Genomic DNA, 23,408 nt, shown 5'->3' on the forward strand with positions numbered 1-23,408 from the left:
GACATTATTGGTGGAATAAACTATCTGTGCCCTAAAGCACAACTTCACAAAAACATAAATCACATTAAGAATTCACTTAGCATTTCCTAGAAGTTGTCAGCTAACCCTCAGTATCAGTTAGATACTTGTTTTCCTGGCAACAAGTTTCAGAGCAGAACACTGTGTATTTCTTCCTTCCCAGTAAAGTTTTCACTCAGATAAATTGGTTCTCAGAGGAAATCACTGCTCTTTGCCTTGCATCCTCAGACAGATGCAGAACCCCTTTATCACCCCCCTCAGATCTTCCAAAAAAAAAAAAAAGGTAGGTCTTTTCAGCAGGCAAGACCACCTCTCTTCTCTATCCTGCCTAGCAAATTATTCAGGTCGGTATCAGCAGAATACTTACAGAGATACAACTTCGGTAGGTTCTGCAGCACCCAAACCTTTTGCCATGCTAAGATTCCCTAAATTCCCCAAGCATCTGCAGACCTCTGCATAGTCTCCTCATGTTGCTCAAAATCTCAGGAAACCTTTTATATTCCATTTCCTTTCACAATGAAGAAAGAATTGATTACAAAATAACTTTTTGGTGAGTGATCAGCTTACCCAATTCCCAGACACAGTATGGAAAAAAGGTCTTGCTACACCTTGGATCAAGTACATTTTTCCCCTGGTTCAGAAGCACTTCTATATATTTTACGGAACTGTCAGGTCCAGGCTTGGGGAAAACCTTCAGGTAAAATCTCAGAGCAATATTGCTCCCCATTTCTAGTGGCTGTGCTCCTTTTCTCATGCAGTCATTTCAACTCTTTCAGGCTCATTTTTGTGTTGGGAGAACATTACAATGGTCACTTCAAGGTATGGGTCAAGTTTCATATTTTTGTGCCCAGAATAATTTCACTGTAGGGATGACCAAGCACTGGCATAGTTTACCCAGAGAGGTTGTGGAGCCTCCCACCGAGAAGATCTTAAAAAGCCATCTGGATAAACAACCAGCTCCAGGCAACCCTGCCTAAGCAGGGGAGTTGCACCAAATGACCTCCAGAGGTCTCTTCCAACCTCAGCCACGCTGTGAAACCCAAGTCTGATATACAGTAACAAATCCTTAGCAGAAACAATCTCCATCACTACCTTTTGTTTGCTTTTTGTCTTGCAAGTTTGCTATTATAATTTTCTATTGGCATTTTATAGTTACTTAAAACACATCTGCAGTCCCTACTTAAACAAGGTCCCAACAATTTTTCTGGATTCATTCCTTACAATGAAGCCTGTACTTTGGAAAGGTTAGAGCTGGAATAAGTAACTAAACATTTCTGTGTATCAAATTAAAAAAAAAAAAAAGTTAAGGTTTGATAGCAACATCCATTATATAACTTTTCCACTATCATTATGGTGATTTTAATGTGACGTAGCCTCATTCTTCCATTGACTTCAGAGTTACTCTCAATTTATGTCAGTATGACAGAAGAGAGTTCTCGGGCATACTTTTTAATGGAATATTTAAGGAAAATTCCCCATTACGTACTCATTTAATGCTTTTCATTCCAAGTCAACCATTGTAAGAAGTAACGTTAAAAAAAAAAAAAGGGCAAAAAATACACACAAAAAAAACCCTACTACCTAAGTGTCTTAACCAGGTATTCAGTACTTAATCAAACAACACATTCTAAAAACATTTTGCCAAGTGGTAACAGACATCAGGATACACACACTAAGTAAGTCATGGGGCATTTTCTTGCATGCATTATGTTTAGAAACATCCTAATGAACTTTCATAAACGTTTATATGGAAGATAATGTGATATATGGAGTAATAATTCGTGTCAAGAAGATGGTTGATGTTAATAAAGAAGGGGGAGATGTGGGAGTGTGGCCATGGGGGTTGACAAGCCCCTAGGTTGGTGATAACATCTTAACAATGAGGCCAGTAGGAATGTAAAGAGTTTAGAGGGAAAAAAGAAGGGTGATTAAGGAGACACCTTGCCTTCTCGGGTTGCTTGTTCTCCCGTCGTTAAAGCATGGAAGTTGCTGGGGGTTTGCTGGTTGAAACTGTTAAAATTTGTTGTTTAATGTTATATGATAATCATATAATTAGTGTGGTTTCAAGGGTTAACGAAACGCGGGAAAAGACGGCCTTGCATGGGTTGGTGTCGAGCACGTTTTGTTGCTTTCGGGAACCTTGTGGAGGGCAGAGTATGCGCAGAAGAAGAGGGAGCTGGTCAAAGCCGCTCCTGCGGTCTGGACGAGATCCAGGTACCCACAGGGTCTGTGCAGGAACAAAAGGTTGCTAGCGGTGATGGGGTGGAACTGTGAGCCTTCATCCCCACGACCCCCAACGACCACCACCAAGAGACACTGCACAGGTGCCAAAAGGAGGAGTTTGTGAAAATATTAATTATAATACGAAGCGGGGATAGGTCATACATATGTATAGGTGTACTCAGGTTTCTTATGAATATGTAAAAGCAATGTTCTATATATTTAGAAAGTTCGACGGTTGTGTGTGGATGTTGGTAGAGTGCAGACTCCCTGCTGCACCCAGCGCTGTTTACTTGCCTTTTATAAATATTACTAAATTCAGATTGAGTTGTATCTCCATTTGTAACAATAAGAAATGGAACTGGGAAAAAAAATCTGCATTCATTTAAAACAAGTTAATTAGTTCTGAAATAACTGGCTAGGAAACAGGAAACACAGATACCACACCAAAAGGACAAATGAAAAAAGACAAGCACAAGCTTTGAATGCTATGCCTCTCAAGACTTAGTCACTGTATTAGCAGAGCACACAAGCAGTCCGGGATTGTCAGGGCTGACTTACACAGTGCATCAATCTTTATTATGTGGCATATGTTTCTGACAGCACCACAGTGCACAGGCTGTTGCAAGATGTCTTTCAAAAGAAGCAACAACCTCATCATGTGTGGAAAAGACAGTTTACCAGTACAGCGCCTGATAAAGTTTAAAATCTAGCAAGTGCTGTAGCGCTTATCATCTGCAAAAACCTCACAGGTAATAGTGAGGCAGCTGTCTGAAGGAATGCAATATTGGAAAGCAAGTTCAAAAGTGAAGATCGCTGTGGTATGCACAAGTCAAAAAAAAAAAAGTGCAGCTTTGCATTTGAATGCAATGCTCATTTAATGCACTTAACGGGGGACAGGATGCTAATAATCCTCTCCCGAATAAGTGGCAACAGAGGGACAGACAGGTAGGGTAATGGGGCTAGGAACGGGCAAAACAGCACCCCTGGGTACCCGCAGGATCATCATCTGGCAAACGAAATGAATAACTGACTCTGTGTTCTTCCATAAGCAGACCATCAGGAGAGTAATGGGACGGCAAGAACAAGCAAGAAGTGCATCTGATGACAGGATGTGGAGAAGTTGTGAAGATTTAGGGCACTGTTATACAGGTGTTTTGATGGTTTAACCGTGTTCTCTTGTTATTTGCACTTGCCTTTAATTAAACTGACTGCTCAGACCAACACCACATTGGCCTCCATTTTGCAGGCATGCTGTGACACGGTATGGTATCCTTTCTTGCTTTGCTAGTTTGTGAATAGCTGTGCTTTTTTTTTTTTTGTTGTTTTATGCTGGAGGCTCTCCTAGGGCTCTACATTACAGCCACAATAAAACTACATAAGCATTACTGTTTCTTTGCTTTACCTTTTGGACCAAAAAGGTCTACTATCTGCAGTAAAATTGACTGCTTTGACCTTGAAGGCATGTGGATTTGTAAATTCTTGAACTTGCAGAACAGAAGTTGGAAGCAAATACCATCATTGTCAAAAGGCACCAACTAAATGATGTAAGGCAGAATTACAGCCCTAGTGCTTAAATTATTTGATTAAATTCTCTCAGAACAATAGTTTCGAGAACGAGGACCCTGTATTCAGGGGCTGATGGATGCTCAAACACACTTTCTAAAAGTCAGAGTGGGAATTTAAATACAGATAATTGTTAAAGTATAGTGCAGTTATATTATCACAACTTAATACTTAAAACCACTCAAGATGGCATTTCAAGCATTTGAAGGTAAATGCCTCATTAACAGATTGCTGCTTTTATAGTATGAGTCACTAAGAACTTCTGTTATGATGATAAAAGCACACTGAAAGCAATCAAAAAAATCTATCCTGTACAAAGTGCTGCCTTCTCTGTAGCGTATGAAAAAAAATAAATACCAAATGCTACATTTTTCCTGGTTAAAGACTGTACATTCTAACATTTTTCAGAACAGCATCTGCATGCTAAACATGTTCTGTATTTATTACTAAACAACAAGGATATTAAAAGTCACAAAAAATTCTGATAGGTATTCTCCTTCTCTATTAGAAATGATCAGAGTTCAGATAAATCTTACAGGATTGAAAAGAACAGAGCTTGTAAAACTACATGGAAGCTAAGACTTTGTTTTTTTCTTGCTGTTGTTCAGAGGTGTGTGGCATAAGGACCACACAGACACCAGGGTTCTTTTAAGATCAGTGACTGCTACTTCTTTATTGATGACATAACTTCAACTCTTACTTCAACTCCTTTACTGAGGACAGGCTCCCTTCTTATACCATTCGCTCTACAGCAGTACTTTTCCACTAACTATTCATTGGTCAAACAACTTTGCCCATCAACAGCAAACACACAGCAAGTTCCATGTCTTAACGGCCAGAGAACAAGCAGTCCCAGACAGCAAGGCGTCTCTTGAATCACCCTTCCTTGTTCCTTCTAAACGCTTCACATTCCTTTTGGCCTCATCGTTAAGAGTCCGATGTTATCACCAACCATGGGGCTTGTCGACCCCCATGGCCACACTCCCACAGAGGTGAGGTCTGTTTTGTCACCTTCTCCCATTCCTTAGAGCAGGCAGGTAGATTGCCATGTATTAAAAAACAAAAACCCTCACCACTTCAAAATTTTCTGACCTAGTACCCTAGCAGCATGATTTCTGTGGGGCTGTCACTGGTAGCATTTCTCATTATGAAGATAATGGTGAAACTGAAAGCTGCAGGAGAGATAATGTACACTGAATCTCCTCTATGCCAAGTTATTCTGCATGAGGACCAAGCAGAGGGCCAGATACTGGAGTTTTTCAGACTACACAGTATTTAAAGAATTTGATCCAATTTATCATAACACAGCTCATGACACTCACACACCTTCCCAACACTTAATTCCACACTTAATTTCCGTTTTAACCTACAGATTGTGGGAATAAAAATGTTGTTTTTGCAGAGTTACATTGTTTAAAGGTAAGGAATGGGGTATTGAGATATGCTTGCAGTGATAAGAAAACTTAGCAGGCGACCTTGTAAAATGCAGACAACCAGACCCCTTAGAACAATTAGGTGAAAATCACGGTGTCAAGTCAAGTCAGATAAGTGAAGAAACATTACCACTTCAAACAGTAAAAAAGTCAAAAGAAATTTGAAATTTAACAGGCCAGCAACTGAAGGCCAGGCATTGTCTGTGAAACATCAGATAGATTGTGAACCTGGATTACCCACTCAGTGGGGAAACAGGGGAGGGTCCTGTCATCAAAAAGTATATAAACTGTGTTTTGGAACTAGTAGGTGAGCTCCTGCTTGTGGGACGCCCGCCATTGCAATCGCGAAAAAATTACTACTTCACTGAGATCCTCGCTTGAGCCTAAGTTATTGGCTACGGAGTGTTTCTCACAAGATGGAAAAACACAGTACATCTTGACTCCCTGAGTACTGAGTTCGCCTGAGTAGACTTCGATATTCTGCCCAGTATTTTGTGTCCAGAATATGGAAACCTGCTCCGAAAGAACCCAGCAGGCCAAGGGTGCACTCAAATACCAGCTCTTCTGCTGCACAGGGCTGAAATGCAAAGCCTTCTCTCAGCCAGGGACTGAGAGCTTCAAAATACTCTCTTGTCCTCCTGTGCTCAAACTAGGATTATTTCTGTACCTCAGGAACCTGCTTCTCCTGCTCCCAATCCCCTGGATTGGATTTAGTTCTTGATATTCAAGATTTCTAGCTAGACTGAACATTTTTCAGAGTGTCAATTTATTTCCCGCTAGTAGAGGCTCTGGAGTGGTAGCATAGCATATTGCTGAATTCATTAATGTTTGATTTTAAGGATGTGGCATACTCTCCAAGTAGCTGAAAACTAGTGTTGCATAACTGCAGAGATCTATTTAAAATTACATTTTCACACCTCAGAAGTTCAAAAATTAACAAGGAAGAGATAAACAAAAGAAAAGCGAGTCAAAGATTTGAAGACTTCCAGTGAAGGCAAGGTGGTTCCCCAAAATCTGACAAGCTAATGAAGAAACTGCTAGTCCTCTTCAAATACACCATGTATATGAGTAATGCTCTGCTACATCATAAACTCTTCTGCTTACTTCCACTTCAAGCCATAGGCATTTTCTCCTTCTTGAGCAGGAAGACTCATGAATCAGAAGTCATCCCGTGAATGATCACTGGCCTGAAGAAAAGCGTGTTTTTAATAACATGTCCGAGACAGCCTAACAAGTCTATCTTTGGAGAGCAGAAGCAACTGACTTTGCTTGTAAAGACACAAAAATTCTCAAAAATCATGATATTTTTTCATTTCTACTGATCATGTCATGCTTCCTACATTAAACAGGAGGCATGCAACAGAATTGTAAAAGGCAATTACAAAGAACAATTTTGACCACATAAAAAAAACAAAACACTTACTTGCACATCAGCAGCTCATTTCTGAAAACTACAGCCCAGATTTGAAAACATTATTTCCACTACTTATGGAGTTCACTCTGAGTAAATCACAGATGCCATTTCAGATTTCCAGATCTACCTCAAGTAATTTCAAAGTATAAAAACTGGACAAAAGCAGCTTGATTAACAGGCACTTCTCTGCTACAGTTTGGATGGGCACATAAAGACACTGGTTAATAGTGATAAAATATGCATGGAAGAGCTCTCAATTGAATTACCTCATTGCTGTTCCATAGCACTCTTTTTCTAGGTAAACTCCTCTTTCCCCAATGCAGTCCAGGTGACCATATCCTTCTGCATTTACGAAAACTTAAAACTGCAATCTTGTAGTTGCAAGAATTAAAAAACAAGAAAATACCACAGAAGTCCTCCAATTAATGCCTAACTAATATTTCATTATGCTATACAACAGCTGTAAAGTACATGTCCACCTTAATTATAAACAATTTAGTTTTGATAAATTACATTAGATGAAAATTTAATATTGGAGCTATTAGAACTGGCTCATTTACCCTAACATCTCATTTACAGAGCAAGTCATTTGCATGGGGTCCGGTATACATCTTGCAAAGACAGACATATAAATGAAGACAATATTTAAGAGTCAAATTCAGCTCAACCTCAAGTATACCAACCTTTTTTTTTTTCTTACATGTAAGACAGGCATGTGACTAAAAGGAGAGATTGCTTGTTGAGCAAAAAAAGGCTGTCTAAATTCAAGTATTGTTAAGCTAAAGAAAACAAACAAATTTCAAAAAGAAATAAGAGATATTAAAAAAGCTCACTTTCTTCCAGATGAGCATCAAGTACTGACATGATGAAAGCACAATCTCAGATAAAGCATTCAGAGAAACACTGCAACTTTATGCCTGAAACAAATGCCTGTAGCATAATATTAATATATTGCTAAACCCCTGACACTTAGTAACATACATAGGTAGCTCAGGCCACTTCTGGAGGTGGACATATCCTGAATCTCAATGCGAAATGTGTAAACCCCCTTAATGTTCTTCTGAATTCTTTCTCAGGAAGTTCCCCACTTGTTTTGGGATGTGAAAGCTTTCCCCTGCTTGGTGTGCAGAGATACACTGCCCAGCTCCAGGCTGCAGTGTGAAAGGCCGGCAATAAGCTAAAGACTAAAACCTAAACATCACAGCAATGACTGATGGGAAACAGAGCTCTTGCATCCTAAACACAATTACCACTGCATTGATTTTTTTTTAATCCCTAATACATTCTTAATCTGATCCCAGTTAAAAAAACATTGTATGAAAAGTTGTCCAAGAAATAAAATCTGTGAAAACCATTTGTTACTTCAAACCTGCACGTGTTACTATGTAGCTACGGAATCTTTATAGTTACTAATGTGTGTTTTAATTGTTTTTAAATTTTTACTAAATTCTTGGTTGCTTAATGTTCATCTTAAACTGGAACAAAATGTCAGCCAATTAAAGTGCTGTTTCTCATTTGTACAGCTTTTCCATATAAGTTGCATGCATCTCCTACACATCCTTACATTCCTCTGTACATTCATAAAACACAACACTGGTATACTGATTAGGCAACACCAATTATAAGCCAGAGAGAAAGTGCAGCTACCCCCAATTCTCGCTTATTTCTTAGTAGTCAAGGAAGACCTATGCTGTAGTGAGCATGTGAAAGAGGTAACTACAATAGGAAACTAAGTAATAGAGCTGGATTAATACTCCCCTGAAAAAAAGGTAACCTCAACGGAAAAAAATAATAAATAAATATAATGGTGTTGACATGCTTTTCTATATCATGTGGCTCATAAAAGCGATTCTGTTCTCATAAGACAATTACCCTGTGCGCATATACGATAATCAAGGGCACCATAAGGTGCTTTAGTGGAGGTGCAACACCATACAGCAAGCCATTTGCCAGAGAACTACTCTGTATTATCCGAGTGTGTGTGGGGAGACAAAACTAAAAAACACTAGAAAACAAAACTGTCTCAAACTCTGGCAAATATTGATTGCTTTGACTGAGACTTAACAATAGATATATGCATTCAGATACACAGCTGTAACTACTGTCATATACCTGACTAAAAACAAACTGTTACCAAATGTGTGTAGAAAATGTTCTATATTTCCCATCAGCAAACAACTATTTAAATGAATTAGTCATTTACACTGAGCAACCATGAATACCTTATTCACTCAAGGGGAAAGGCATACTTTCTTGCATGCTCTGCAGGCTGTTACATTTGGCATCTCAAGGAAGTGATCTTGTAACATCAGCCTAGGGGAAAAAAATCTCCTAGGAACTAGTCCTCGTTGAAATTGTCAATATACAGCAAATGCCATTTTACTGACATGTCTGCAGGATCCTGTACCAAAGTCCAGATTCTTATCGTAAAATGGTGAAATTAGCACAGTGCATCTCTACTAGCACAGATGTTATCGACAGAAAGATCACTGTGTATATACAAAAGAAAGCTAATGAGAACTTTTCTTCTGCACTGGTGATTCAAATCACCCTTACATAGAGAAGACAGAACAGTACAGACTGAATAATGTGCAAGACTTCTGTAGTTCTGACATACAAAGTGTGTGTCTCCTGCTTATACAGTTCAGCTCTGAACTATAAGGAACTGCTTAAAACATCTTAGTACTGCCCAGAACTTTTAGATGTATCTATAAGGCAGAAAAAACCTTCCGACTGGGCTAGTGTTATATAAACATTTACATACTAACAGAGCAAGACAGAAAAGAACCAGATATTACAAGGATTATAACTCATGATGATCTTGGAAAAAAAATTAGTCATAACCGAAGATGTGAGTATTGATATAAAGTTCATAATAGGTGTGTTCACCTCAGAATGCATGGAAGTGTATAAATACAACCATTATATATCATAAGCACTCCACCTTCTGAATTCTAATTAACCTTGCCACTCACGCATATATAGAAATGTACATGAACGCGTGGGGGCTGTGGTACAGACATACTTGTCAGATGTGTGATGATCTCAACCAAATGAAAAGCCTTTCCCTTTACCAAGCACGTGAAACGTACTTCCCCTATGTTTCTCCACCTATCACAGATAACGTAATGAATGAATTTGGTTGCACTAATACATATTATAATATGAACAATTTCTGTAAAATGCTCTGAGGTACTTCCAGTTGTCTGATAGGAATTACGAGGAATACACAGAAGGTGACACACATTTTTTGTCTCCAGTTTGGGATGCCCTAACATATTGCCTCTATTCCAAACCTCTGTTTAGATCGTATTTCACTTTCTTAAGTTCCCTATACATTTTAGTATATCTTTAGATAGGTGACAGGCGGACACAGAAGACAGACAAATATACATTACAATGGTCACACAAGAGCAACTTCATATTGAATAAAGTAGACTTCCCATTTTAAGTAGTACTTGGAGCTCTCTGGGTCTAAAAACAATACTAAAAGTCCTCCATTTTCTGTGCAATTTTTAGCATGTATATGGCTGAGAATGAAATTTTTGTTTATTTATTTATTTATTAAGGTTGACAGTTTTGTTTAGGCAGAACTTTTTAAGATGTTACACCAGGAAAAAAAGATATTTCTTTTTTTGAAGTTGTCCTAATTTCAGAAGACATACTGAAATATAATTTGTTTTGAAGACCCACTATTCCATAATGAGAGCTGGAGTACAGGTTTATCTTTTGCAGGTTAACAAGCATTTGGCTAGTTGAGGTCACCTCTGTGCTTTAGAGTTTAATTTCATATAAAAAAAATATCAAACAATATGACTTGTTCACATTTCAATAAAAAATAAAAAAACACCTTAGACTAAACCCCTCATTATAAGTAGTCCTCAGACTGCAAAAGTGCTCATTAGGGTCTGACTGCATTCTTTAGAGGTTCCATTGAGAGGTGACTAAAGCTCCAAGATTGCAATCCTGGAGAGAATCAAATCATAATGCATTTTTACCACCAATTTCCCCTCTCTATAAAACAGCCTGGTTGACCAGACAAAGTTACAGCCCTCCTTCCAGCCACAGCCTCCTCAATAAGCACGTTCTCCAATTCCAACCCCCCTAAAAGGAGGTACTTTTAAATTGGCACAGGTACCCAAAAGCGGACATATGTTGCTCTATCAGATTGCCAGCTGAAGAAGGAAATGAAATGCCCTCATCCACTCCATTCATATCCTCCATTTGACAGACCCTACTCCATACTGTGGTGCCTCTAATATAGCCCCATCCACCCAATCTTCCCAACCAGCCCATTCATCTCAAAGCCATTAACTCTTCTGACACTTGTGCTTCCAGGAACCTGTGGACAGTGAGAACAGGAAGTCTCTGGTGAGCAAAGTGAATCCACCTCTTTTCCTGGAGTGAGGAAACAACTCATCGCCTGCAAGTGGGAGCCAAAATGTGACACGAGCCCTCGCCCAACCGCAGAAATAAACCACATGGTGCTTATTCAAGCCCACGCAGTGACTCCGCAGTCATACGCTCTTCTCCAACAGGTGCGCACTCACAGAAGTAACAGGCAGCGCAGAATTTCTAAATTGAAGAACTCAAGCCTCATCAGAGTATGCAGCTTAAGTATTTTGGAAACTATATGGCATAAGGAAATAATTTATTGACAGAACACAAATCTTCAAAATATCTACGGAGCCCCTTGGTAAAATTGCATTAAACGATCAAGACTCAGGCTTACAGCACAGCATAACCACACTGAACTGCCTTTTGATTGTTCTCCAGATACTCCAGTATCCTGGATATTTTCCAAGTAGTAATTAATAGAGTCAACACATTCCCAGTATTTGGTGCTGACTCTGAACTACATAAAATTGTTTCTCCTGAGAATACTGAAATGAAACACACATGAAATTACACTGGACACTTTCAGATGTGGAAATTGTAGACTATTTGCTATGGATAATAAAATCTCATCAACCCTTATTCATACTGGATAACAATGTCTATTTTCTGTCAGAGCCAGGTACATTTAAAAAGCATGCCGTTTCCTCCAATTATGAAAAAAGAGAGGACCTTTACAAAGCTTTACATTAGAGCAGTACCAAAGTATTGTAGATAACACACTGGAAGCACCATGATGCAATATGAGCTGTATATGATTCAGTTATCTACCCTCAAACACTGCAGAAGGAGTAAAAACCTGCAGTTTATATGGTGCTTACAGAATGGTTGTACTCACAGAAAAAATGAGGGCCAAACCCTGTGTTCATTTCTGGAAGATCTGCACACGAATGGTGTCAGAACCAATTTGTCTGGCTGCATGACTTGCCTCCAGCCTGCATCACCACCTCCAAAGCTGAAAGGGTCATCGGAGCCAGCACGCTCCTGCAGCATCCTGCCCTCAGAATTTGCCCACAGAGATATCAGTTAATGCCTGGTAACCAGACTTGCTTTCTCATTCCCACCACGCAAGAAGCCACAGCTTCACCAGAGTACTCAGTTTCAGCTGTTGAAGAGGTCTAGGACTTTGGTGTCCTCTCCAGAAGCACTGTGAAAGCATTTACATCAGCGCTTCCAATGCTATCAATACGAGATGCACAGCCACGCAGCCATGCAAGGCGTTACCAAATATTAATGTGATGATATCACATTACCAAGTCAGCCAGGAGAAGGCAATGCTGCAAGGGAAGGTCTGCAGCAGTTGTTGCACTACGGAGGTGACAAACACAAATGGAAAAGGGACAACTGTAAAGAGAGGAATGCCTAAAAAGCTTTCAAATATGATTGTGTTTTGTTTAAGAGAGAATTAAGCTTTTTTTTCCTCATTTACAGCTTAGAAATGAACACTAGTTTGCTGTATACACAGCTTTTTCTTATTCATACCAAACATAGCTCTTGCACATGGGCAGGTATTATCAGATCCTAAGTGTCAGCAGTTTGAGTGTCACATTTATCGAGTTGTTGTAATTCTCTCAGCTTTCAAAATCAGACCTCTGGAGCACAATTTATTTAAACCTTTAAAAACATTGATGTCTAAGTGTTATTTTTCAGGTGCCTGAGTATCTCAGGGATAGCCCATGAAAAGAATCTACAAGAAATTTTCCATGATCTTAAATTTACTTCACACATATGGAAGGTTTTTAGAGTTCAGAGAAATAATACCATTGTGCTAGGCTAGAGAGACTACCTGCTTCTGCAAGATCAAAATCTGAGCCTTCTACAATAGAAGACAATAGCATTTAAAAATATACATACATACACACATCCTCAGCAGTTTGAGTCAAAGTAAATCATCTGGATGTGTAAAAGAAATAAAGGATATGGATATCATCTGGATATGTAAAAGAAATAAAGGTTTTTATTTCTCCTACTAATTGAATACAGGAAGTACACAATTTTCAAATGGGGCTTTCCTGTTTCAATACCAGATATCAAAACTGCATTATGCAGTTGTAATTATTTCCTCTTCATTATGTAGTTTATAGGTAAAGAGGGAGAGTAAGACCATTTTTTCCATGATGGTTAAAGAATAAGGACACTCGGCAGAAGAAGTGATGCTGGTAGGCACAGACGTGACTGCATCTTTGTTGAATTAGCCAAAAAGCTTTGTATTGAGCTTTTGCTAGCTTTATACAAGTTCACAGAGGAAAGCATAAAGCATGCCAGCACACATTTAACTTGCCAGAAATTTGAACCAGAATGCATTTGAACCATCAGACGGAGTTTATAACCCATAAGGACTCTGTGGTCTCTATGAGATCTGAAAATGAAATAAACTAGAAACAGGAGGAGAAGGGGGGAATGAACAGTGGCAGGTGGTGGAGGGGAACCAAATGTTAAATAATCAGGTTGGGCAGACAATTAATCTTGAAGCAAGGAGAGCCAGAACAAGGGAAGAGGCAACCTTCCAAGTAAATTTAGATTATTTAGGAGTATACATGTAAAGTAATAAACTCATTTCTGCGCTAAGTGGCACTGGTGGCACTAAGGTGTCTGGAAACATAACATTCCAAGGTACTGGACAAAATTCTTGCAAAGAACGGATTGGGTTGATTTCTCCTTAACTACCTTTAAATCCTTAAACAAGCTGACAATGTTAGCTGTGGAGACATCCCTGTCCTCCTCTCCCACCCTAGAAAGTGATAAACAGTATTCACTCAAAACAAAACGTATATTTATTACATATATAAACTGAAAAAATTACATGTAGTCATGGTACCAACCAGGTCTTGTGAAAGGGAACGAGGAAAACAAAACAGACGCTACTTACATTCTGGTATTGCTGGTCTTGTTGATGATTACAGATTTTCCAGTTTGATCCACATTGTGATCCATTCCAAAGTAAGCTGCCACTCTGTGTACTAGCATCCTCTGATATGATGACATCTGAGGGAACTTTTTATAGTGATTACTGGTAAAAAGAAAGCAAATTGCATTGATAATTACATCTCCCTCTGAGCTATAATTAAATGACAATAGCAACACATTTCATAATTCAGTGGACAATAATCTAACTGAAAATTTCTCCTTTGTGTGTTCGCACATAGATGTTTGCTACAAGAAGGCAGACAAGAGAAAGCAATTGCATTTACAGTTTCTAACAAGCACATTTCTACATGCTACAAAGCTCACACATTATGCTATTGACTGGACATGTTGTACATGGGGAAGAACTCGCTCCCCACATACACACACACCCTGCACAAACAATCCCTCAACAGATTTCTGCCCTTGTCCCAGAGATCAGGCAGAGCGATGCTGGAAGGCACATACTCATTTTTCCTCTCTTTCTGTCAAAACGTTTATTTCCCAAGAGTGTAATTTCTTCCTCTTCTTCTATTCTGACTCTCTACTTTTTAAAGCTGCAGAAACAGTTTATTAAAAAGAGCAGGTGGTAGTAACCCTCCCTCCCTGCCTCCCCAAAGTTTAGTTGTTTTCCAACATGCTAGAATAACATAGCACACACGGAAACCTGCATGATAGCATATTCGATTGAGTATGTCTACTTAGAAATACCTGAGTGGTATCCTCTGCACTCAGAGCTTGACTAGTATTTTTGGACCCAGAAGAGTAGAGTGCCAGTAGAAGCAACTGAAAGATTATGACACGAGGAAAAGCAAAAGGTTCTCATTTACATCCACCGTATTTTAAGCAGACCAAATGTGTCAGGAAATAAAAGCCTGATCTTGCAACGTAACAGGGCTCAAGAGTGCTGGGGTCTATATGAGTATATCACTCACTCAGCTTGCACTTCTACACACACACACGACTTCGTAACCGAGCGTGGAGCTCTACTTACTTGTTGTCACTAATAAAGTCAATAATTTCCTGTTCCATTTTCAAGAGTATCATTCTGTCCCTGTCAAAAATAAATGCAAGGAACTGTAGCATCAACTACCAATAGCCATTTTAGTTGAAAAAAATGAGTATATCAATAATTGTAAGGCAATTCTATGAGCGTGGTCAGCCACCCTGATTAAAAATGAAATGTGCTTTGCCTTGGCACATCTGGAGAAGATTCCAGTCTGCATTGCTGCAACTTCCCTGACACGAGCAACAGAGTTAGCCCTTCCTTGCTCTTAGCATAGTCTGAGAGTGCTTCTAGCCACACAGGGCTGTGATCAGTAGGTTGCAGTCCCTGCAAAGAATAACCCTAACTGCTATGGATAGCTCTGGTGCTTTATCACCATTTTTGATGGAAAATTAGATTTTCGACTAACCTAGTTCTTGCAAGAACAGAGATGCCGTCCACAGAAATTTTCAGCATTTTGTCAGACACATCTTTCCCTAGGCATTGACCATTAAGTGAGAAGAGTGGGCAAGCTAATCTAGTTAGAGGATACAATGGAGAACAATGCCTTTGAACTATGACTCCCAGGAGGCAATGTTGCTCTCACTCCAAATACTGTTTTCAACTGGAAGTTCTCAGATGTTCCTTCTTTTCCTCCTTCTCCTGAAGAAAACACGTAAAATTTTCCCCTGCATAGTCCCACACATACAATTAAGCTTGACAGAGTCCAACACTCCTTAGCGCTTTTGAAGTTTTTAATGTTGTGCAGATAAAACAATTCAAGGACTTTGTTATCTATACAAAAGGTTACACAACCTATTAGGTAACTAATTATTCATAGCTTTCCTTAATTTCAGTATTATATAGTATCTACTTAACAGATGCCATTGAACTAAACATTTAAAGCACAAAGTATAAAAATGTAACAGATTCTTCCTTAGACATTTAGAGGTAAATTTAATTTTGATATGAACTAACTGCTCCAAATAAAAATTGGAAATACCAAAAGCAGAATTCAGCACTATGCACACAATATTAATTGTGTACAGCATTGCCAGAAGAAAGCTACTTTATACTCACATACAAGTCTCCAATTGTAATCACTACACTACTGCTAAAATCATGTAGAGGCTTTATGCAAGAAGCTAAGGACAAATACCAAATGTCAAAAAGTGAAATTAGAAGTGAACTAGAAGGGGAGTAAGAATCAGTGACTTCTTATAGCTTTTTGCTCAGCTGAAAACCTACCTCCTTTACATTTTCCCTCATAACCATCTCCAGAACTAATAAAACATGGTGTACAGTTTATGGGATTCAGCTTATGGGATTTCTGAGAATGCCAGCTACAATTTCAAGAGTACCAGCTGTAATGTAGAAAATACCTACCTGGGGTTATTCTTTAATGTATTTATGAGAAACTCATGCAAATCTATGCCTGTTGAGTCTGTATACTCTTGACTGCAATCTGAAAAATAAAAACAAACACCTCACATTCATTTATTTTATTTCAACAGTTATGATTAAGCTATACTGTAAACCAAATTTCATTTTCCAGTGACAATCTGTGAGCATATGTTCTGAAATAATATATTCGTTTGGAGTTCAGGTGAAAAAAAATCTACTCTTGGAAGCATAGGGTGGATGTGCATGATTCCTCTATAGTGTTTCACAGAGAATGCAGAACCAAAACTAGACACTGAAGGAAAGCGTTGGTTATTTGAAAATCATGAGGTATCTTCAATGCCAATCAAGATCCTTCCATGTTCTTCCTTTAAACTACGAAGTATAAAAATAGTTTTATCCACTGATACGTCTTTGCATCACTTAATATACACTATACACACAGAAAATGAAGCATCGTGCCAGTGGGAATTTTATTAGCATTAACAGACTGAAAACCCAGTGATGCCTAAGAGTGGGCAGGTAACGGTGATGTGTGACAGCAGTTAGAATTAATTTTTCAGTACTGTCGTACTGCCTGAGTCAAAGGCGTGTGCAGATCCTCAAGCTGATGTGAACTGTGAGTGCTCCATTGAAGCCAACTGACAATTAACACCAGCTGCAGATCCGCACCCAGGTAGGCAACGATTCTTTTTAAGAGATTACATTGCAACTCGGTACCACTGACAAATAAAAATATATATTTTTTAACACTATATTTAGATACAAAAACCAAACAAGTCATAGAAGGTGGTAATAGATGACAGATAACTAATAGTAGATGGCAATACAGGTTAAAGGTCACGGGTGGATTTCCTTACGCTATTTAAGAGAAATTCTCCAAGATATAGGAGCAATACTGAAGAGGATTACTCTGCTGCCTATATTGTACAAATGACTTGTCAGTGTATTATCATCAACAGGGAAAAGAAAAGTATTAGTCTTACACTTATATAATCACACCTTTACGTATATATGTTCACGCTACCATGATTACATGTTCAGAAGAACTAATTTTACACACACACACAAAAAAAAATATATATATATAACATCCACATCAAAACAGTTTGGAAGGTTTCTCACTTTCAAAGCCCAGCATTTGTATGAAAAACACTCATGCATACACATTACATGTTCTGAATTTTCTCAATGCATGAGAATACATTAATATTGTGTATTTATGCACATAAAGAAATACATGCTTGTTAAAGTAATTATATCAATTTAAATATTTCAAGTTCACCTTTTGATAACATTCTGGTCTTGTTTTTTTCACTGTTTTTATCTTTATTTTTATCCTTTTCTTTTTCTTTCTCGGTGTCATCTTTACTAGTTTTGTCTTCTTCTTGCAAACCAGGAAAACTTGAAAGTTGTAGTTGTATTGATTCCTGTTGGGAGGAAGAAAAAAAAAAGATAAATTCAGGGCCAGATTCAGTACAGTTCCCATGACTTTTAACCTGTGTAGATATGCAGATATGCATTAAACTGTGCATGGCTAGAAAAGCTAAAGCCAGATACATTTCTTTCCTTTTTTTTTTTTTTTCCCCCTCCTCTCTCTCCAGGAGAATAATGACATCTTAGAGGCCAAATTCTTATACTAGGTGAATTTCTTTCCTATTGTTTGCAATCTATAAGCTTTTATTCTACCTACGTACGTTAAAGGTACGTTATTCTACACTTTAATAACTCTCCTCCAAGAATTGCTAGAACAGTGAAATGCATTTCATATGAGCTTTAAGTAATTCTAAAATTTAACCTATATTAAATATGTGATATAATGATTAATGGATAGATGCAACTCCCCCCCCCCCCCCCCCCAAAAAAAGAACATTGCAAGTTCACGTGAACTGCTTTGTACAAGAAAATGTAGCATCAGCCAGCCTGAGCTTTTCAGCTCTGACAGAAGAAGCATGCCAGCAAGTGATGAAATCAGCTGTACTCAAGAGGGCTTACTAAGTTATTGGGTACTTTATATTTAAAGACATATGCAAACAGGCCTTTAGCTTAAGGGGTGAATTGTGCACCACCATTTTCTAACAAGTTGTGGTAAGTGAAATTTTCCAAGGCATCACAAATTTTATCCTCAAACTTCAGTATTTCAGAGTCTGAGTCCTTTTGAAAGCATGCCTCAGCTTTAAAAATTAATTAAAACCAAGAATTCAAGCTGTTTCACCTTTTCTGATTTGCTTTAAGAAACTTGTTATTTCCCACTTAACAACATTACTTTACATTGGTTTTGTTTGGACAAAACACAAATTGATACATCTTGAAAAATATAAATAATGCCATGATAACCTCCAAAGAAAACAAGCTGATTGTACAAAACTTAAGGGAGCATACTTCTGTGTTCACATTTTTTGAAGAAAAAATTGGCCAACTATATGCTTTGGTGTAAAAATGCACACTTGCATTAAGCTGTGACAAAACTCCCTGATAATGCAGTATTTAATACATGAGAATCCTGCATGCCCAATAAATTTCTGGTATCACATTAATGAAATCCAAATTTACCCTTAATAGAGAAAATCTGAAATTGTTGAATGCTAGTAAACTCCCTTATGTCACAATTTTTCAAAGAATACCAGCATTCCAAAAATATCAATATGAAACTTTAAAGTAAGGGCTTTTTTTGGGTGGTTTTTATTTTTATTTATTTATTTCTAAAGTAACCAGGTCATTATGAATCCAAGTGATATTTTCAACATATTTTTTAAAAATAAACCTTAGGTTTCTGGATGTGGTTGTTTGGGATTATTTTTTGTCTTTTGTGTGTGTGCGTTTTGTTTGTTTTTAAATGAGAACTAAAATCAGTCACCATAACACATGTAAGACAAAATCCTTACAGAACAAGATATCAGCATAAACATGCCACGGTAAGACAGGAATTGGATAGTTTCTCAGCTTAATCAAATGTGGCACGGAAGACTCAAGATGTAAGGTACCGTAAAAGAGAAACATAGCCCTAGAGCCCAAATTTAACCTGAAATACCATCTTTAATCCCTGCTTCTGTTAGTTCTGGATGACAATATTAGCCAAAATCTGAGTGTACAAAGGGAACAAGGGGGAACTCCTGGCCTTTTGAGATAAGGATAGATAGAAAAATGTTTGCTAACCTGCTCAGTTGCTCTCAGGGGGCTAACGTTATGCCTGCTTTCTTTCACTTCAAATGGCAGTTCAATTTCTCGTTCAAATCACGTTTGGATCAACCACTGCCAAAAGACCCTGAAGGACAGCTCTGATTCCCTGCACTGCCTAGAGCAGAGTGAGTGTGCCATTAGCTTTTCCCAACAGAGGAGAAAAATGTAACTGGCTGTGCCATTCTCAGGACATTAATCTTAAGCTTCACAGTGGCTGTTAAAATGCACTTATTTCATTGGAAAGAAAAAGGACAGACTTTACACATAAGCACACATATGAACACACAATAAATACTGTTTTACATGTAACGTAATACTTACATATTTGATTGCATTAGAAGAAATACACAAAAGAGCTGTAGAGTCGTGAAAGCAAACTACTGTATATTTTGTTATATTTTTATTGATTTTTCTCAATAATAAAATACAATGTTAATAAATACATTGATACAAGGTAAGTATAGTGAACAACAAAATAAATGTTCAAATTGCAATAATACACTTACTGGTCAATAGTATAACATTAAAGGCAACATTCCTTGTAAGTAAGGAAATAGTGAACCATCAGGTAAGCGTTCAAGATCAAGTAATACAGGTAAACAAGTTTTTTTTTCCCTGCACAGGGGAATAAAGGCAAGTATTCAAATATAAATACAAACATCAAGTCTGCAGTATAATCCATACTCTGTAGTTCTGGCAATGTACCATACATTCTCTGGTAATTAATTTCCTGTGCTTTGTAAACCATTAAGATAAAATAATTAAAAAAATAAATAAATCCAAACTGAAAATAAGCTTTTCCTCCTCTAAAGTGAAAGCAAAGCAATTAGGTTGGCACAAAACTTTCTGTACCCTTCAGCCAGTCCAAGGAGGAGACTGTAGGTCCAGCTTTCCATGGCAAAGCTGAGCTGCTTTCATTAGCAAGAGGTCAGCAAGAGCAAAAATGCAATTCCTCCCTCATTAATTACACCCAGCCAACTGCATCTTTACAAAACATATGCTGGGGTCCTGGGAGTCACTTTATCTTCCGTTATTGTGTCAATATGGTCCAGGAAATCCTTGCCATACCTGGTCAGATCAGGTAAGACCAGAGGCTGTGTGGCAGGAACCCCTCCTCTGCCTGGTGTTGGGGCACGACCTGTACAGGAGTTTTACCTCAACGCCTGCCAGTCTCTTGGAGATGTGGTACAGGACCTGTGCAGTACATTATCAGCTACGGCGCCATGCTTAGTACAACTTCTTTATATTTATATTACTCTCCTTTTCATTCTCCGTTAAACAATAGAAAATACAAATGAAAGAACAAAAGCCACGCATCTTGAGCAACACATGTTAAGCTAGAAGCATATAACTACAACAGAACAACTGATAAAATAACCTATCAACTGCATAAGCGTCATTGTAGAGCAGTAGAACATGTAGAAGTCCCCCTGCTAAACAACCTGGTTTTTGGTCTTTCAAGAAAAAAAAAAAAAAAAGAAAAACCTCTCCATACTTATGAGCTAAGAGGAGAGCTGAATTTGTTTTATTTCAAGTCAGAAGAAACTGTGATAAAGTACACTTAAATGTGATTTTTGTTTTTGTGCTAAGCTCACAAGAAGTTATTTCCTCAAACTCTTTCTATAGCTGATCTCATTTGCACATACAAATTATATGCAGTGCTTGTGATTTTATTTTTTTTCCTTCTCAAGTCTTATTCTTAACAAGCAAACAAATATTTGATTTTTTTTTTTTTTTTTTTACTTTTGCTTTTGGGGGCGGAGGGGGGTGGTTTGCAGCGAATCTACAAAGACTACCACCAGCATTAGACTCCAAGGTGAAGGGACAGAACTCTACCAGCCGCTGGGAATACAACACTACCAGTACAGATAAACTCAAATATAAGCTTTTTGATACTGGAAACTCTACACCAAGAGTTTAGTAAGCAAATGCCACTCAGTAGGAGGCACCTTTGACTCTATTAAAGTATTTCAGAGAGTGAAGGACCTGTAAATTTGATGTGACTGATATGAACTGGGGTCTCAGAGGAACCAAAAACCAGAGCATAATCATAATTGTAACTGGTGCAGCCTTGAAGGAGATAGCCTTAGAAAAAAGAACATATTTTTTGATTGTTACTTTTTTTTTTTTCTAAATCTAAATTCTTTTGAATTCTTTTCCATTTGCTGAAATTTTCAGGGGGTCTGGAAAAAAAAGCAAACAACACCCTGTGACATAATGTAAAACTAGTATTTCAAAATAAAGTTCACGCTAAACCAGATAACTTCATAAAAATGTGTTTGTTGTTGGATGTAATCTTTCCCCCAAGAAAGACATTGGTAAATGCCCAGTTAAGTAACATAACCATGCAACAGCACATGGAGTTTAACCATGCAGCTAACAGCAATGATGGTAAATGTACCTGATTATCATGAAGACTTTCTGCTCCTGGGCGAGGGGATGTCTCTTCGCACACAGCAAGACTCCGGACAAGTTTTCCTTTAGCTCCTGACTGAATAAAAGAGAAAGAACACAAGACAGAGAAAACTCCTGCTGACCTCAAGTCGCATAAGCTGCACACATCAGCTATCCCTAAACATCCCAAATAACTGTTACATACCCACCCAGAAAAACCTTATCTGCCTTAGATGTGACAGATTGTAAGCAATGAGCCACTTGCCACATACGGAAGGTGGTAGTTTTCTTTTTGCTTTTAATAATTTCCGCTGCAGTTCACTTACTTCATCTAAGTCCACTAAAAAATTGAAATAGTTATTCCAATCCAAAGCTAATTCAACATAAAGTATAACTCAAAGGTTCTCTGTTTTTTTTCCTTCCAGTAACATTATACCAAAGGAATACAAACAATAAAACCTGCAAGTTTCACAGACTCAGCACTTGAAAAATTGAAAGAAGCTTCCCTCCCACACTCCAGGAAGATTCTTTCCCCATCCCACATCTCCCCAGAGAGATGGTCAGTCTCTGCTCCTTTACAACGAGATTACACCATTAAAATCAAATTCAAACAAAAACGTTAACTTCTAAAGCAAAATCAATGATTTTTTTTCCTTCTCTACTGGTGCACTCAAACACACATGCTGCCTAACACAAGCATACATAAACTCAGCAGCACGAAAGCATGATGGATAAATAAAGGGGAAACTGACATAGTTTAATCTAGAGGAACTCCTCTGCCTTTGTGCAGCAAGATTATGGGGTAAAAGGAAAGACAAAATGAAAAAAGCAAGGAAAAAAAAATACAACCAATTGATGAAAGGCCAACATTTCAACTGCAGACAGACATTTGATTGAATTTCTTTATCCTACCATGACACCTCATCATGCAATTCCAAACAGAGATGGACCATTACCTTGGATCTCTTTTTCTGGTTTGCACCTCGTTTCTGGTTATAGAAAAAAAAAGTGCAGTAGTTATCATTTCAGGGGAAAATGTGCATGACAAGAGCATTACCAATAAATAAAGAGATCAAACCACTCCTAGAATCCTATTTTAATGAGGTGCTGATTGCAAAAACAACTTCCCCAAACCCAGTCTGGAACAAATGTACAAATAAAACAAATGTTGCACAGTGATTTGCAATTTTTGCATATAATAAAAGTACAAGAAAAGGCATACTTAAGTAAATGCTCTCCCTCTCCAAATTCCTCTTAAATTATAGTCTCCCCCTTTATTCTATATTCCATTGAGCAAAAAGGATTTAGACCCCCTCATCCCATAGTCTTCTTATTAAATTATCTTCTTAGGCTTTGCATAACAACTTTTTGTTGGCAGTAACACCTACAAACCAAACCACACATTAAGTAATTATTTATTAGTATTACCTGTAAATTCATGAGATCAAGGTAGTTTTCTAAATCCCCAAAGAGGGAAAACAGTCAAATATTTCACCAA

The 23,408-nt window shown here is 38.0% G+C and overlaps 1 protein-coding gene and 1 long non-coding RNA gene across 26 annotated transcripts in view; one reads left to right on the forward strand and one right to left on the reverse strand.

Moving 5' to 3' along the window:
• LOC308189113 overlaps nt 1–23,408 on the forward strand; it is a 443,217-nt gene that overhangs the window by 315,848 nt on the left and 103,961 nt on the right. The gene's annotated exons all lie outside the window — the stretch shown is intronic.
• ARPP21 (cAMP regulated phosphoprotein 21) overlaps nt 1–23,408 on the reverse strand; it is a 212,429-nt gene that overhangs the window by 79,093 nt on the left and 109,928 nt on the right. For 22 of the 25 annotated variants that reach the window (XM_080578796.1, XM_080578804.1, XM_080578797.1 and 19 more), the window contains 6 exons: nt 22,867–22,899; nt 21,918–22,007; nt 17,622–17,766; nt 16,322–16,400; nt 14,945–15,004; nt 13,916–14,056 (listed from right to left, as the gene is read on the reverse strand). In XM_080578796.1, the coding sequence (XP_080434922.1) occupies nt 13,916–14,056; nt 14,945–15,004; nt 16,322–16,400; nt 17,622–17,766; nt 21,918–22,007; nt 22,867–22,899 (548 nt within the window). The remainder of the gene's footprint in view (nt 1–13,915; nt 14,057–14,944; nt 15,005–16,321; nt 16,401–17,621; nt 17,767–21,917; nt 22,008–22,866; nt 22,900–23,408) is intronic. The other 3 variants (XM_080578808.1, XM_080578807.1, XM_080578806.1) reach the window with 1 other exon arrangement.

The sequence above is a fragment of the Anser brachyrhynchus genome, assembly GCF_964034855.1.
Source record: "Anser brachyrhynchus genome assembly, chromosome: 2".
NCBI classification, from domain to species: Eukaryota; Metazoa; Chordata; class Aves; order Anseriformes; family Anatidae; genus Anser; species Anser brachyrhynchus.